The 16,759-nt window shown below is 53.9% G+C and overlaps 2 protein-coding genes across 3 annotated transcripts; one reads left to right on the forward strand and one right to left on the reverse strand.

Annotated features, from left to right (window-relative positions):
• The first annotated feature begins 4,347 nt into the window (after positions 1 to 4,347).
• Positions 4,348 to 6,432, forward strand: Gpr62 (G protein-coupled receptor 62). Its single transcript, XM_008849759.2, has one exon. The coding sequence runs from the start codon at positions 5,178 to 5,180 to the stop codon at positions 6,255 to 6,257; it is 1,080 nt and encodes a 359-aa protein (XP_008847981.1). The 5' UTR covers positions 4,348 to 5,177; the 3' UTR covers positions 6,258 to 6,432.
• Positions 6,433 to 6,956: 524 nt separating this feature from the next.
• Positions 6,957 to 16,759, reverse strand: Pcbp4 (poly(rC) binding protein 4). Of its 2 annotated transcripts, XM_029554452.1 has the most exons (14): positions 16,605 to 16,753; positions 11,363 to 11,576; positions 10,557 to 10,701; positions 10,400 to 10,423; positions 10,261 to 10,293; positions 9,920 to 10,036; positions 9,566 to 9,697; positions 9,298 to 9,426; positions 8,990 to 9,064; positions 8,778 to 8,822; positions 8,639 to 8,702; positions 8,471 to 8,523; positions 8,211 to 8,380; positions 6,957 to 7,827 (listed from the first exon to the last, which is right to left on the reverse strand). In XM_029554452.1, the coding sequence occupies exons 3-14, from the start codon at positions 10,635 to 10,637 to the stop codon at positions 7,539 to 7,541; spliced, it is 1,212 nt and encodes a 403-aa protein (XP_029410312.1). In that variant the 5' UTR covers positions 10,638 to 10,701; positions 11,363 to 11,576; positions 16,605 to 16,753; the 3' UTR covers positions 6,957 to 7,538. The 2 variants fall into 2 exon arrangements, with proteins under 2 accessions (XP_029410312.1, XP_008848053.1); XM_008849831.2 differs by lacking the exon at positions 11,363 to 11,576 and having other exon boundaries at positions 16,605 to 16,759.

A 16,759-nucleotide genomic window follows, 5' to 3' on the forward strand; every position in this document is an offset into this window, starting at 1 on the left:
GAGGGAGAGAGAGAGAGAGAGAGAGAGAGAGAGAGAGAGAGAGAGAGAGAACGATTCATGTAGCCCAGACTGGCCTCAAATTCACTATGTAGCTAGGATGACTTTGAACTCCTGACCCTCCTGCCTCCATGTGGAGGCAGTCCTGGGCTTACAAGTATATGCCACCATATACAGCTTCTCCTTTCTTTATTTTTCATATAGATTCATAGCTTTTTATTCTATTCAGTGAGTTGTAGTCATTATTTGATTCTCACATTGCCCCACACTTAGCTGGCAGAAGGTCTCCATGTGTCCCTGTCAGTTTTTGATCCCCTCCTTCCTTTCTGGTATCATGAGCATCAGCCAGGCTCACCCTGTAAACCTTAAGTCAGCCATTTCCCCTGAAGCCCTGGCTCCCAGCAGCAGCCAATAATGTTTGGAGCCCAAGATCTGGGCAGTACTGGGCTATCACTACCTTTAAGTCCTTTTGGCAAAAGAAGCTAGGAAGATATAACTAAGAAGCAAAGCAGGCTGTGGTGGTCACACCTTTAATCCCAGTACTTGGGAGGCAGAGGCAGGCAGATCTTTGTGAGTTTCAGACCAGCCTGGTCTACATAGTGAGTTCCAGGCCAATCAGGGCTACATAGTGAGACCCTGTCTCAAAAACTAACAACCAAAAAATTCTTTGCCCATATAACTGTGAAGGGCAAACTTTCCCCAAAACCTGGTGACTTACACTTATAATCCCAGCACTTTGGAGGCTGAAACAGGAGAATTGCTACATATTTGAAGCCAACCTAAGCTATTAGGGTAAGACTCTGTCTTAAACAAACAACATTCTAAGCAGAACCCGCGACTGTCCTCATGTTTTTCAGGATGATCTGTTTCTGGGAAAACTGAAGGCCAGTTGTTGCACTATTTGAACAGGTTCAAATATTAGTTGAACTGGCTCTTTGTTTCTCTTCAGTGTGATTATGTTATTTATATGCAATAGAAGCCAGTTCCTTAGCTTCTGTTCACATCAACTTTTTGTTTGTTTGTTGTGTTTGTTTGAGACAGGGTCTCCCTCTAGCCCTTGCTGGCCTGGAATGCACTATGTAGACCAGGCTGGCATCAATCTCACAGAGATCCACCTGCCTCTGCCTCCTGAGTGCTAGGACGAAAGACATGCGCCACCAAGCCCCAGCCTGTTCACACTTACTTTTAGGGAGTACTCTTCATCCTTGTTAATCTGTAGTCTTCAGGATGTAGAACATTAACATCACTCTGAAAAATCCAAACTATACAAAGTGTGCTCACAAGAGCCCTCCTGGATTGGCAAGATGGCTCAGTGGGTAAAGGTGCTTGCCAGGTAAGCCTGGTGACCTGAGTTGATCCCCAGAGCCAATATAAAGATGAAAGAAGAGAACCAACTCCACAAAGTTGTCCTCTGGCCTCCACACATGTGCCATGGCACCTGCACACAACCTCACAATAATAAAACAGAAGAGCCTCCCATTCCCACTCACCTGCTGGAGTGAGCCCGTTCCATTCAGTTTTGGTTCATCCTTCTTATATTCTCTTGAAGGTTTTACATAGGCGCATACATGCTCACTACAAAGAGTTCTAATTTTTAGTTTAGTTTAATGATTTGAGAAGGAGCATGCACCCTCAAACCACCAGTTCCCATCCCCGGAGAAAAGACCCTCTACAGACCTTTTCTCATTTGCAGCTCCCAAGGACCCTGCTGGGGTCTCCCTAGACTGTGAAGGCCCATGAGGCTGCCTCAGAATGGCAGGTCTGACTGGGCAGGGAGAAGAGGAAGAAGAAATTGGCCTGTCCCCATCCTCTGAACCAAAACTTCAAAAATCCAAACTTACTTCATAGAGCCCACATCCAAGCTGTGAGCAGGAGGGGGTGTTTGTGGAGGCAGGTGAGCAGGGCTCCAGCTGTGTGACCTGAAACACATTCGTCCCCTCCCTGGACCTGTCTTCTCAACTGAATAAAGGAAAAACACACCAGGAGGTTCAAGCCTGGTTTCTAGATCTGAAGTGATACTGACTTTGCTCCTGTGATGGCCTTGGAGGCACAGGTCCAAGCAAGAGACAGACAAGAGCCCTGCTCTTACATCCTAGTAAAACAGGCTCCCAACAGACATATACACAAACATGAGATAGACTATCAGGTAAGGAAAGTGCCCACAAGAGCACTAGAGCATGGTTAAAGGACTAACTTGACAGGAAGCTGGGATGTTTTTAGAAAAGATGGTCAGGGCTGGAGAAATGGCTCAGCAGTTAAGCTCACTAACTGCTCTTGCAGAAGATGGGTTCATATTCCAGCACCCATGGTAGCTGACACCTGTCCTTAACTCCAGTTCCAGGGGATAGGATCCTCCACAGGCATTGCACTCGTGTGGTACACTTATATACATGCAGGCAAAACACTCAATTACATTAAATAAAAACAAATAAAAATGTTTTTTAATTTTAAAAAAAGATGATCAAGGAAAGCCTCTCTCTCTTGCTCTTGTTCTCGCTCTTGCTCTCGCTCTGATAGAAATCTGAAGTAAATGACAAGACAAAAAGTAAGTATAGTAGTACATGCCTGCAATCCCAGTATTCAGGAGGAACAGGTAAAAGGGTTAGAAGTTCAAAGTCATCCTTAGCTACATAGCAAGTTTGGGACCAGCCTGGGCTTCATTAGACCCTGTCTCAAAAAAGACAGAGCAAGTCATGGGCAGATCTGAGGGAAGGAGTTCTGGCAAAGGGAACAGCAATGCAATGATCCTGGAAAACACTTTGCTGGTAAGGGGAGAAAACAGCAAGATGATTGCTACACTGGAAATGTGGTGGGCAAGGAGGAGGGGAGATAAGAGGTAGGAAGTGGGAAGAAGGTAGAGCACTTTCAGCACAGAGGAGCTGAAATTGATGACGGATACTTCTTAAAGGCCAGGAGCAGGTTCATGATACCCGTACAATTTATTTTAAGAGAGATCCACCTTAGCCACTGCTAAGAGTGGACTGTAAGGTATGTGTCAGTCAAAAATCCAGCCAGTGGGCTGGAGAGATGGCTCAGCAATTAAGAGCACTGGCTGCTCTTGCAAAGGACGTAGGTTCTGTTCTCAGCATCCATATAGTGGCTGACACCTGTCTTTAACACCAGTTCCAAACGATCCAATGCCCTCTTCTGGCCTCTGCAGGCATTGCATGTGCATCAGTGCATTTATAGACATGCAGGTAAAACACTCCTACATATAAAATAAAAATAAATAAATCAGGCTGGAGAGATGGCTCAGTAGTTAAGAGCACTGGCTGCTCTTGCTGAGGAAGTAGATCCCCAGATTTGGTTCCTAGCACCCACATAGTGGCTAACCACTGTCAGTAACTCCAGTTCCAGGTAATCTGATGCTCTCTTCTGGCCTCCGTGGGCTTTGCATGACATGGATGTACTTAAAAACATTCAGGCAAAACACTCAAATAAATAAAAATAGATTTTAAAAAAATTTTAACCAGAAAACTGTTTTAAAAATCCAGTCAGTAAGACAATAATTAGACTAAATATCTCAGACAAAGGGGAATGGAATGTAAGGGAAGTACTGAAACTGTCAAACAGGAGATAAAGATGAATCATCACCATCTTAAGGCTAGAGGGACAATGGGAGGAGATAGTGTTGAAGCAGGTGCTATCCTGCAGGAACCAGAACATGGAACAGGCTGTCAGAAGGGAGCCAGGGCTCCAGAGAGAGAGGCTGTCTTCTACAGAGGGCTCCAGAGGCCCAGGGTAAGCAGAGAGTGAAAATATACTGGCTTCCTTCTTCCCACTCACCTTCTGCTGGTAATTCCACTGACTGAATATCCCCCCAAAAGAAACCTGGGCAGGGCAGGTGCCAGAAAGGTGGCAGGTGGGGAAGGAATCCAAGTGCAAATAAGAAGAAAAGCAGCTCCAGGTGCAGGAGCAGAGGCCAAGAGACCAGTTATCAGATGGATAGGAGAGCCCCAGTGGTGGCAAGGAAGGGGCAGTGGTGATGATGAGAAATGGCTGGATTTCAGAGATCCTAATAGATTGGATGTGAGTGTAAGAGAAAGGGAGTCTCCATCCTGAGGAGTTTACCAGCTTCTGCAAGGAGCCAGTGGAGTAGTCAAGAATCCTAGTTGTTTGAGACATAAGAAGTTTGAAATGCCCATTAGTCAAAGTCCCAGGGAGATGCTGAAGAGGAAATAGGAGAGTCAAGTCTGGTTCAAGGGAGAAAAAGGTGCTTCAGATACATATGCAACCCACCAATGTCAAGGTGGGGTTTTCCCATGAGGCTGGGTGGCTTTACCCGGGGCATGTGTCACGAGTTATCCCGCCTTCCCTGGGCCAACCACCTGGCAGAGCAAGGGGGTGAATGCTACGTACTGATTGACCAAGACTGAATTTTGTACCTCCTCCAGAAGGCAGAATGTGAAGACTTTATTTGCTCAAGCCGCATGTTCTGAGACTTGGGAAGGGGTAGTTTCCTAAAGAAAACTTGGGGTGCTTTTACTAGAAGAGGGTTTGTTTGCTAGCACTGAAAGTAAAAAAACAACCAAGCACCAGTTTCCTGCTAAGGCCTCACATTTACTAAGGTGAGATGCCAAGTTAACATCGGCTGAGCACCCACTCTGTGCTGTGCCCTGGAATTTTCTCAGCCTTGCTGGGAGCCCCGAGCAAGCTTAAGAGCTCCTTCTGCAGCTCTTCTGACTGGTTCCTCGGTTTCCTTGCAAAAAGGGCTCTCTGGCTTGACTACCCCCTACTTCCCACTCCTGAGCAAGGCAGAGCAGGGTCTCTAACCTCAGCTTAAACTCCCAGGCTGCACCCTCAGACACTTCTACAGCGGAGCCTCCAGTCTCCAGCTGGCAGCTGCTAGGACCCAGGGGGCTGGCACTGGGCCCTACCCCTCCTTTACTAGCTCTGTGTGTCTCCGAAGGGCAGCATCAGAGTGACAGCCGGTACCATCTCCGTAGAGGCTGAGTTGCTGAAGCTGGGCTGGTGGGGCAAGGGGAGAAAGCCGAGACAGGCTCAGCCTTGCATCTACCTACAGGGCCCACGAATCCCACAAGAAGATGGCAACCTGGGCGTCGAAGTCACCTCCTGGGCAGCCTATGAGGTGAGGGGCCAGGTGATGGGAATCCTGAAAGCTGGCGGCTCCATTTCGCTCTCGGCCTAGCAGCCCCCGTGAGGCCTGAGCGCACAGACAGATGGCTAACATCACAGGGTTCAGCGCCACCGAACTCGCGGGCTCGGTGGGTTTGATCCTGGCCGTTCTCGTAGAAGTGGGAGCCCTGCTGGGCAACAGCGCGCTGCTGGTGGTGGTGCTACGCACGCCAGGACTGCAAGATGCGTTCTACCTGGCGCACTTGTGCGTCGTGGACCTGCTGGCGGCCGCCTCCATCATGCCTCTGGGCCTGCTGGCTGCACCGCCGCCTGGACTGGGCCGCGTGCGCCTGGACCCCGCATCATGCCGCGCCGCACGCTTCCTCTCGGCAGCGCTGCTCCCGGCCTGCACCCTTGGCGTGGCCGCGCTCGGCATGGCGCGCTACCGCCTCATTGTGCACCCGCTGCGGCCAGGCGCGCGACCCGCGCCGGCGCTCGTGCTCACCGTGGTGTGGGCTGCGGCCGCGCTGCTCGGCGCGCTCTCCTTGCTCGGGCCGCCGCCTGCGCCGCCCCCGGCCCCGGCTCGCTGCTCTGTCCTGGCCGGGGGGCTCGGACCCTTCCGGCCGCTCTGGGCGCTGCTGGCTTTCGCGCTGCCCGCCCTCCTGCTGCTCGGCGCCTACGGGAGCATCTTCCTGGTGGCGCGTCGCGCAGCCCTGCGGCCCCCGCGCGGGACCCGGCTCCGTTCTGACTCTCTGGACAGCCGCCTCTCCTTCTTGCCACCCCTCCGACCTCATCTGCCCGGGGGCAAGGCGGCCCTGGCCCCGGCCCTGGCCATAGGCCAGTTTGCAGCCTGCTGGCTGCCTTATGGCTGCGCGTGCCTGGCGCCCGCGGCGCGCGCTGCAGCTGCCGAGGCGGCTGTCACCTGGGTAGCCTACTCCGCCTTCGCAGCTCACCCCTTCCTGTACGGCCTGCTGCAGCGCCCCGTACGCTTGGCGCTGGGCCGCCTCACCCGCCGAGCGCTCCCTCGGCCCCCGAAAGCCTGCACGTCGCAGGCCTGGCGCCCGCGGGCACTCCTCCAGCGCCTCCAGAGACCCCCCAAGGACCCTGCCCTAGATCCTTCTCAGGCACCAGAAAAGCCCCTAGAACTGGCAGGACAGAGCCCGAGTGTGTCAGATGCCACCTGAGAGCTTTCTGAGCTGGAGAAAGGAGGGTGGGATCAGAGGGGACCCATCGGTGCACTGGTCGAGGTAGGTACCCTGCCTCTGTTGGCTCTGGAACAAAAGAGAGGGTGTTATCCAGCCGGGTGAGGATCAGAGGTTTCTCAGGAACCCCAAATTCTAGGCCCAACACTATCTGTGTGGCCTTGTACACAATCCTACCCTTTCTGAGGCCTAAGATTTCCCATCTACATCCTGCACTGTCTCTTAACGGACCCCTACCCCACCCCAGTGCAGATTTTTTGAAACTCATGGGTAGTTCCTGGCCCTGTGAGGAGAAAGCAGGCATGATCACAGAGAAGAGGGTCCTAAGGGCTCACAGCCAAACGATAAGCCAAGCTGGATAGGGACGGGTTACAGCCACAGCAAGAGGAACCAGTGGAGAAATAGTCAGATGTCCCTGACATCTGCACCCGGGAGAAGCCAGACAGTTCTACTGAAACTCTATCTGCTCAGAAGACAACCGGATCAATTTGGTTCTAGAAGAAGGCGACTGGACACATGACCCCCACAAAGGATCCCAGGGTTTCACCCCAGAACTGGCATGTGGAAGGGGCTGTAGCTCAACTGGGGCTGGTGGATTCACAGATTGGGGTTCTCCACGGGGCTTTGGCTGCACCCATTCTCTGGAAGTTTTGCCACCCCAACATCAGTGTATTTCACAGCTTTCTGGTCACTGAGAATATTTATTCAAAAACAGGGATTGAAAAAACTGTACAGAGTGTCTGCTGCTGAGAACTGGGCCCCTGCCCCCAGGCCACTCCCCCAACTACTGGCAGAGCCCCCTCTTTGGGCTGCCCCCTGACAAGCCCAGCCAGTCCATTCCAGTCACAGGGTGTCAGTGAAAGCAGCAGGATCTGCAGGGGATGAAGACAAGCTTGGCCCCAGCCACCCCTTGTCCTCCAATTCCCACTGGGGCAGTAGACTGAAAGCCCTAAGGGATGGAGAGCACATGAGTGGCCTCCCATGGCAGGGCACTAGGGTGGTGCCAGCCATTCCCTGCATCCAAGCACAGGTCTGAAGGGATGGAGTCCCTGCCCTGGGGCTGCCACAGCTCCCAGAACACTGAGTCAGAAACTGCCCCCTCTCTGAGGAGGAACTCCAAAGACAGGCAGGGTGAAGGGTGCATCCATGCGTCTGGGGTTACTGGCACTTGGGACCCCAGGGTGGAGTCTCCTTGGGCAAGAAGGATGCACAGGCAGCCCCTGCCGGTGGTCCCGCCTACCCCAGCCTGTGCCTTAGCCGGCCTCAGTAGGGGGAGAATTTCTGCCGCTCAGCTTTCTTGCTCCCATTGGCCGCTGCCATCTTGGCAGTGTAGGCCGCCAAACCCGGCGGTGGCCCTGGGGAAGCAGGTGGTAGAGCCAAGAAGGGCACAGGCTTGAGGCCGATGAAGTTGGAGAGGGAGATGGCATAAGGTGTGCCCAGCAGGCCTGGGGGAGCTGTGGGCAGAGCTGTCAGGGGTGGCGAGAAGGGGGTGGGCAGATCTGCGGGGGCTGAGCCAGGTGTCCCCCCGGAGGTAGACTTGGCCGTCTCTAGACTGGAGAGGGGGATACAGAGGGAAGATGAAGGGAAAGGTGGGGGTGAGACAAGGGCCGTGAGGTTTGCCAAAAGATAGAGGAATCAGTCAGAGAACAGTGGCATGGGGTGGGTGTGTTTGGGGGAAGCATGGGAAAGGTACAAGGGTAGGAAGGGCAGAAGGACAAGTCCTATATGGGATAAGACAAGAAATGAGAGAGAAGACCCAAGACAAAGAGATGATAGTGGGGAGGCAGGACATGAGGGACAGGAAACATCGGTGACTTAGGTAGAATACCATGGGAAAGGACAGGGGCTGAGGAGGGTCAAAGGACTTGTCCAGAGAGACAGAAGGTCATCACTTCCCTCCACCCCATGATCTCCTACCACCCACCCCATGCTTACCAGGCAGTGATGAGGTACTGGGCCAGGGCAATGGAGACCGGTGAGCCAGTGATGGTCACATGCCGCTCCCCAGCACCCTCCGCTTGGTTCCCGATCTTGATATGTGCCCCTGACATCTGCCGGATCTCACTGATCTTGCTGCCCTGGCGCCCAATCACGCAGCCAATCAGCTAGAGAGAAGGCAGAATTTAACCCTGGATAAGGCCTTAGACCCCTGGATCCCCTCTCTACCCTCCAGCAGCCCCCTACCCTCTGCTCACATCATTGGGAACCAGGAACTCCTGGGAGCTGGTCTGTGTGCTAGGATCCAGTCCTGAGGCAGAGGAAAGAACTCAGTATAGTTCCGGGTTTCTGTGGACCACCCCCATGTCTGGAGCTGCAGGGTACTACCCAGCTCCTGCCTGCCTCCTCCAGTAGGAACTGCTTACCTGGTACCACACTGGGTGAGGCAAAGGGAACTGCATGGCCTGAGAGCTGCTGGAGCTTAGTGACCTGTGCCAAAGAAGCAGGATCAGAGGTCAGAGGGGGCAGTTCAGGAAGGGGTGTCTCAGGCTGTGGGTCACTCACCTCAGCAGGGGTCACTGCTCCATACTGACCCTGGACAGAAAAACCCTGTGGGGACAAAATAGGTGAAAGGGGGTTGCTGTGATAGGTCAGGACAGTTTACCCAGGTCACCCCTGCCCCCTCCTCAGACTCCGCAATTCTTTCTTTCATCCCCTCCCCCCATTTGGTCCCCCTTCTGCAGTATGGCTTCCAGCCCCTCCTGCTGTTCCCTCACCTGGTTGGCGGAGAGAAGGACAGTACCTAGGGAGAGGCTTGGATGATATGGGATAGTGGCTCCTTTAGGTGGGGACTGAAAGGCACAAATTTTAGAGGCTTTGTCAGGATTCTCTCTCAGGTCCCACTAACCTCAAGAGCCCAATGGCCTTAAGGCATCCCCATGACTCCCAGGAAATACATCCCAGAGTGCCCTAAAGTTGATATGCAGTCTTGGCCTTAGCAGGGCCTGCCTCATGCCCCCTGGTGTTACAGCCCTGACAAACATCTGGGGCCCTCTCCTGCCCCCTCTCCTATCCCAGGCTGTACCTCCAGGATGACAGCACAGATCTGGCGCACACACAAGATGATGGCATCAGGTACCCCAGAAACAGTGACAGCACGCTCTGTGGAATTAGGGAGCAGGTCCCCTGCCACCTGCACCTGGGCTCCTGTAGTCTACAAACAGAAAACAGTAACTACTTCTGGCCATTCCAATAGCCAAGAGAAGGGCTGCGAGGCTAAGAGCTCCCTGGGACGTCTTGAAGCCATAAGCCTAGGTGGGAGCTCCCTGTGGATGTTATCCCTCTCCCCTCACCTCTCGGATCTCCTTGATTTTGGTGCCGGCCTTCCCAATCAGTGAGCCACACTGGCTGGCAGGGATGACAAGGCGCAGGGTCACTGGAGGCCTGGAGACACTGCCACCATTCGCAGGAGCAGCACAAAGGTCCTGGGGTAGGGAGACAGTGAGTTGGCCATGCATGCCCCTGCTACACCCCCACCCTTCCTCAAGCACTGTTTTACAGAGAAATGAGGGTGCCTCCTCCCCAGACCTGTTCCTAGGGAATATGCCCTGGATTGACCACCTCTCCCCACTAGCCACTATCTGGAGACTGCGTCACATTCCTCCCAAGCAGCCACTGTCAGACTCCCACCCCAGCCAGCCACGAACCTCATCTAGCTTGAAGGCAATCATGGAGACTGCATGGAAGACAGCTGCAGTAGACCCAGTGATGGTGGTAATGCGCTCAGGGCAGGAGCCTTCAGAGATGGTGATCCGGGCACTGCTCTGTGGGTGCAGGACAAGCAGTGGGCAGCAGGGCATCTTCCCCACTCTGATGCCAGGGATCTATTTGTCTGCCTGCCCCACTCAGTAGGCCCCAGCTAAGACTAGAAACTGCCACTCTTGGGTACCATTGATCATTGAGGGTGGAGTGGTTCAGAGAGAAGCCTGGTCAACTCCCCTCCCCTCCATATCAGAGCCCTGGGCTCCTCCCCTGAACTCATCCTTACCTGCTCCCGGATTCGCTTTACAGTTTCTCCCTTCTGTGGGAAACAAAACCAAGAATCACTCATACCCCAAATGGTTGCCTCTTAGCCAGGACTAAGGCTCAGGTTGAGGGGAACATATAGAGCAGAAATGGGCACCTACCTTCCCAATGATGCTGCCCACCTCCTGCAAAGACAAGAGTAGACTCAGATGGCTACGAATGCCCCAGGCCCAGCTCCTCTTGTCACCCAGGCAGGGGCCCCAGAGAAGCAGCAAAGCAGACACTGGGTCACAAACCACAACAGCCCCACCCACTCACCTTCCCGTGCATCAGCATCCGCAGCGTGAGGGTGATGCTAAGCTCTTGCTCTTCCTCCAGCCCCGCATCTGAACTGCTCATCCTGTCAGGCGGGGCTGGGGCCACAGAGGCCTGGGAGTGTGTCCACACTGTGGCCTGGCTGGCTCTAGCAAGGGGCAGCAGAAAAAGGGTCACAGAGGATCCCTGTTCACCCTGCCCTTGCCCTTTCCAGAGGGACCCCAGAGCCAGGCCAGCCAAACTCCCAAAGAAGAGAAACAGCATGGACCTCGAGTTCCAAATGTCCTTCTGACTGGTGTGCTTCTGTACCTCCCTGGCTATGTAACCCTGGACAGGTTATTTAACCTTCTGGGCCTTAGCCTCCTCCTCTATAAAAGAATGACCAAATCCTATGCCCAAAATGTATGGTAGTTAGAATGATAGGTACTCAGTCTCCCTGAGTAGCCATCACATCTTCCCAGATCCCAAAAGGAAGGCAGGAGCATAGGGCTCAGTGGTAAATGAATGTGTGCCTAGAATATATAAGGCCCTAGATGTGAGCTCCAGCACAGAAGGAAAAAAAAAAAACAAAGCCTGTGAGCTCAGAGGACAGCCTTCTCTCTGATTTGAAAGAAAGGATCCCTGTGCATTGGTCCTTCACGGTGGAGTTAAAGTTGAAAGTTTACTCCTGGCTGGGCACAGTACAACATGCCTGTAAACCCAGCATGCATCCAGGAGGCTAAAGCAAGATCACAAGTTTAAGACTGGCCTTGGCTACATAGTGAGACTTTGTCTCAAAAAAGGAAAAGTTTACTCCAAACAAGAGGCACCTGCTTCCAGAGGCCAGGGTCAGCTGGCTTGAGGGCAGAAGGGTGGTTGAAGAGGAAGCTGGAGCATCCACAGAGGTGTTGAGAGGGGGATGACCATGAAGATGGCGATGTTCTAGGAGGGACCCTCTTGCCTCTGCCTTCCCCTAGCCTGGCGAAGGTTTCGGGCAGGAGCCCCATGAGGCTACTGAGTAGAAGTCACTAGAGCAGAGGGTCCCTGCAGGCAGTGGAGGGTTGGGGAAGGGGCAGGAGATGTGCTCAGCTCTGGGTAGAGGGAGGCCAGCAGTCTTCATAGTGATGTTTTTGATCCTGGGCACAGGCAGTAAGAGACGTGGAGACTAGCCACATTCCCCACCTGGAACACACTACTGTACCAAAAACACATCACTTGGGCTCTGGGCCTCAATTTCCTCACAAAGCAGAGAGGATCTGTCTCCTTAGGTAGGGTAATGGGAAAGAGAGGGATGTGGTACGCTGCAGGAATGTCAAGGCCATTAACTGATGGAGCAAGGCGGAGCCTGAGATTAGCTGCTGGGATTAGCTCAGCCTCCAACCCTCCCCACTCGACCCCTTTTCATGCCCTAACTTAATCCTGAACCTTAATTGTCCTCAGAAATCCTTCAACAGTGGCTGTCTCCCTCCCAGGCTCAGCCTTGATGGTGAGCTCACTGGGGACCAGAACTCAAGAAGAACAGGCAGTGGGACCAATTGGTGCCTTGTTTAGACCTAGACATTTCTAACCACATGAATTCCTTCTGCCCAGGAAAGTATGTCCCGAAGGACTCAGGACACCTTCCTCACCAGCCTCATCCTGACACAACAGTCAAGGGCACAGAGCTCTGTCTAACGTCTTCCTCTGAATGTCTCATGTTAGCCAGAGATTGGTATGGAATGGGCAGGGAGCTCCCAACCTGGTTTTTCTCAAGATACCCAAGTAAGCCACTGTACCAAATGCAGTCTCCTTTCCTCCTTTTGTTGAGGCCATGAGGAATGAAAACCTCGTTTGCAAACGCATTTTCCTAGGTGCCCACTCCTCCTTCCATCTGAGTTCTGCCATAGACTGGCCACAGGGTGGAGACCAGCAATAGATTTGGGGCCTGTGCTCTCTGGCATCCTGGCCAACCTCATGCTGGCTGCCCTTGCTAGACATTCCCCTGGCTGCCTGCACTTCCCCCATCAAAGCACTTGTGATGACATGCTTAGTTTCTGTCTCCCTGGACAGCCAAGCCTGGGAGCCCCTTAGAGCAGAAGCCAAAGCTGCCACCTTCTCCCTGTGTCCCCAGGACTCGGTTCAGAGCCAGACTAGAGAAGTGCTCAGACATAGAACTGAGTGGAGCAGATGAATTCACTGCACAGAGGGAAACCTAATACCTAGAGGGTCTGTAACCTGCCCAAGGTCACAGAGAGGAGGAGTGTGGAGGGAATAACAGGGTCCAGCCCACTAGTGCAAGGCTGAACCAGGCTCCATCCATGTCCTATTTGTGGCTGCTCATGTCTGGATCTGATAGTCCTTATCCTGAGGTGGGGGGTCTAGGTTTTGGTTGCCTGAGGGACCCCTGGCTGGCTAGTGGATATCCATCTTGTTTGGAAAGGACCAATGGCTTATCCAGAGTCATATAGTCTTAAGCTCCAGGAGTTCCTGGGGGTACAAGGATCCCTGTGTGGGGTGATAAACAATGGGAGATCTAATCCTGTTCCCCATATCCTCCCCTCTCTTCTTGTGGCTGCAAGAAAAATGTCAGGAGGGCTGGAACACAGGCAGAATTGGAACTCCTACCATGAAGATGCTGGAGTCTGTATCAGAGACCCACTGCCCCAAATTCAATAGGTGACCTTGGCCTAGCTCTTCCCTGACCTCGATCTGGGTTTACCCATCTGTACTGTTTGGGGAGTTAGGGTGAGGGAGACTTGTTGGTATTCTGTGTACCTGTTCTGAGACCCTCTCAAGCCTTTCCTGACTTTAGGAGAGAATGAGGCTCTTGATCTACTTCCAGACCTTTCTCCTTGTACCCTAAGTCTAAGTACTAGGTAGGTATCCTTCCTATGGAGTTCCTTGCTGTTCCAGTCTGGTGGGCCCAGGTCTCTGCTGGGCCACCCACGTGGCAGCCACACATCATGCCACACTGACCTCCAGCTCACCTCTGAGGGTGCCCAGCCCCCTCTGGTCAGCAGGGCTCCCTGGCAAAACATCCTACACTCAGACTGGGCCTCTGACCTCAGGTGTTCTTTCTTGCTCCCCAGGCCTCTTCCCTGGACCCAGTGCCCACTCCTTCTGAACCTGGCTTCCTGCCACTGGAACTGGAGGGGGCCAAAGGGGGGGATGACAGCTGTGTAAGCGATGGTGGCTGCCCCCTTCCTGCCCCTCCCCCCCAGCTGTCTCTCTCCCATGACAGCTGCCCAATCAAAGGGCTGGGGGCTTAGCCAGCTCCCCCCACATGCAGGGATCAAGTGTCCTCCCTGGCTTTGTTCTGGTGTAAGAACAATCCGGAGAGGGGAGGGTTCCTGGGGCCAGTTGACTCAGTAGGCTGGCCCGCCCCTTGGGGGATTCCCCCAGCTCTGCTGGCCAGTATGTCTGGACCAGCTGTGGACCCACCTGGGCTGAGGAAGGTTTGAGGATCCAGTCCCCATCTTTACCCCATATCTCATATCCCCCCACCCCCATATTCCCTCCCCTTAAAACTCTTCACCTAGCAGCCTCCTCCAATCCCCATTCCAAAAGCAGCCATGCTGGCCACACCCAGCGATGCTGGGGAATAGCTGAGCATCAGGCAAGGTCAGGTGTGGTGGGAGAGTGGCTGCTGGGCCTTAGGGAGATGGGTGTCAACACTGAGGACTCCCAACTCCCCTGTCCACCCCCTACTCTGGGGATGCTCACCCTTGCCGATAAGCCAGTTCACAAAACTGCCCAGCATCCTCAGACCCATGGGCCCAGCCTCAGCCTTTCAGCCTCCCAGGATGGCCAATCATCCCTAGTTTGGAGGGAGGAAAGGGGAGGGGAGCAGTTCCAGGTTCTGGTTTCTTGATTCAAGTCTGTTTTATAAAGTGCCAGAGAAGAGGGATGCCGACAATCTGGCAAGTGCCAGAAGTGCTATAGCCCCCTTAGAGTCTTCCCCCTAGAGTCCTCATAGTCAAAGAAAACCAAAGCAGGCCCAGGCCCCACTCACTGGTACTGTTGTATTCAATTTGAAAAAGCTTTCTAGCTGCCATTCTCTGTGATGAAGACTGCATGCTCATTATGTTGCTTAAAGCTATCCATGGCTCTCTAGGGCCCAAGGAATAAAACCTGACCTCTATGGACAGGCAATCAAGGCCTTAAGGGTCCAGTGCCTACCAACTTCTCGTCTCCTCTTCACTCCATCCCTCAAACACGCCAGGCCACAGGACAGACCTAGCACCTAGAGGCCTCAGAAAAAGCCTTTGCCCTTGACAACAATTTCAGCTTGAAATGCCCATCCCTTTTACTCTCTGGCAGGATCCTTCTTAAATGCCTCCTTCTCTGTGTAGCCCTCCCCAACCTTTCAAGTCAGATGAAATTTCTACAGCCCCTGTGCCTCTGAAAAGATAGGGCTGCAAATCAAGGGAGCCCCAGTTGGGCATTTCTGAACCTTTCTGCTACAAGAGGATAGGAAATTTGAGACAAGATCTGGCCATGTGCATTGGGGAGGGGGGGAGAAGAGCTGGGGCCCACAGGCCTTGGAACATAGAGACCATCAGGCTCAGAATCCTGAAGGACTAATCACATGGACAGAACCAGGACCTGCCTGGTCAAGATTCCCTGTTCTTGCTGGTTTCTTGGGTCTAGGGAACATCCCTTCAGCATGTTGCTGAATCGAGGAATTTGAGAATTCTAGGGGACCAGAGTGGTCAACCAGGAGGAAGGGGAGCTGGAGGAAGCTCTAGTCTGTGAGATAGGTTTTACGGCATTGAGGTGGATTCAGCCAATCACAACTGGAAAAGTCTCACCAATCAAGAGAGGAACCTCAACCCCAGAGAGGAAGAGAGTTGTTTATAAGACTGTATGAGAGGCAATGGGCAGGCCAGGAGAACCCATGGATTCACCTGCACAACTCAGGGCTCTTTCCTCAAGAGGTCAGTACCACTAGGCGATGGTGATGGAGGCTGGAGGAGGGCAGTGATGGGAACAGGAAGGTACACAGAGTCTGTCTGGGGATACAGGGTGGGGCAGGCCAGCCTCTCTGCAGCCTGGGCCTGCCAGGGTGTGTGGGCCGGCTGCTCCCAGCCCCCCACCCTGAGCATGCAAGAAGAACAATCCCCTTGTGTTTGGGCAGTCTGAGCCTGCATGCTGATGAAGGCTAGGGGGTGGGGGCTGGGATGGGATGCTTTGGAAGTTGAGGGGGGGTTCCAAGACCTAGAGGGGTGAGATCCTAAGATGGAGAAGCAATAGGGCCCCCAGGTGCTGACCCTGAGGCCACCAGGGTGACCCCAGTAAGCATTGAGGGCCAGAGCTCCCAGCTCTTGAGCAGTGCCTGGGGTCTAAGAGCTCTTTGTAAGGAAAGGAGGGCCCCTGGGGACACATGTCTTGTTGGTCCAGGATGAAGGTACTCACCATGGGCTTGGTGAGGACCCAGGGCCCCACATTCTGGGAGGAGGGGTTACAAATGACTCAAAGTCCCATTCCCTTGAGTACCAGGGTGGGGTGGAGCCCTGGGTGCCACAGGTCTCAAGATGGCGGGCATACATGAGGGCCAGGCTGAAGTAACAGGGCACCCCCCCCCTCCACCCCATAGTACCCCAGTCAAGAAGCTAGGTTAATAATGATGAGCCACAGGGAAGGAGGGACCGCTTTGTGCCCCCAACTATCATTTCCATCCACCCTTGGCCTGGAGGTCTATGTCTGGCTCCTCCAAGGACTGCAGAGAATGGAAAGGGGTGTGTGTGTGAGCCAAGAGCTGCAGAGAACGGCAGGTAAGAACAGAGATGAAGCAGAGCCTGAACCCAGGACAGGAGGGCCAGAAAAAGAGCAAGCTCAAAAGACAGAAACAGCGAATAGGATGGGAGCAGCAAATCTGGTACCTAAGGTCCAAGAAACCCCTCCCTGGAGTGGGGTGTTCCCCTGGCAAAGCAGCGCCCCCCACCTGTGCAGGCCTCAGCCGTACGGAACACAGAACGCTTTCCTTGCAGTCTCCTAGGACCGCAGTCCGTGCACATGGGAGCGGACTCTCCGCCCCCCAGCCGAACCCCTAAACTTCAAGGCCGGCTGTGCCCCGCCCGGCCCGCGCCTTACCTCGCTGGGGCTGTCCTGCGGCGGCGGCGGCGGCGCGGCGGCTGGGCCGCTCAGTCCCACATTGTCCCCGGGAAAGGCGGCCGCTCACAACTGCGAGTGACATCAGCTGCGAACAATGAGGGGTTTGACAGGCGCGGAGCCCGGCCGGCCCGGAG

The sequence above is a fragment of the Nannospalax galili genome, unplaced genomic scaffold (assembly GCF_000622305.1).
Source record: "Nannospalax galili isolate Female #2095 unplaced genomic scaffold, S.galili_v1.0 scaffold851, whole genome shotgun sequence".
Lineage (NCBI taxonomy): Eukaryota > Metazoa > Chordata > Mammalia > Rodentia > Spalacidae > Nannospalax > Nannospalax galili.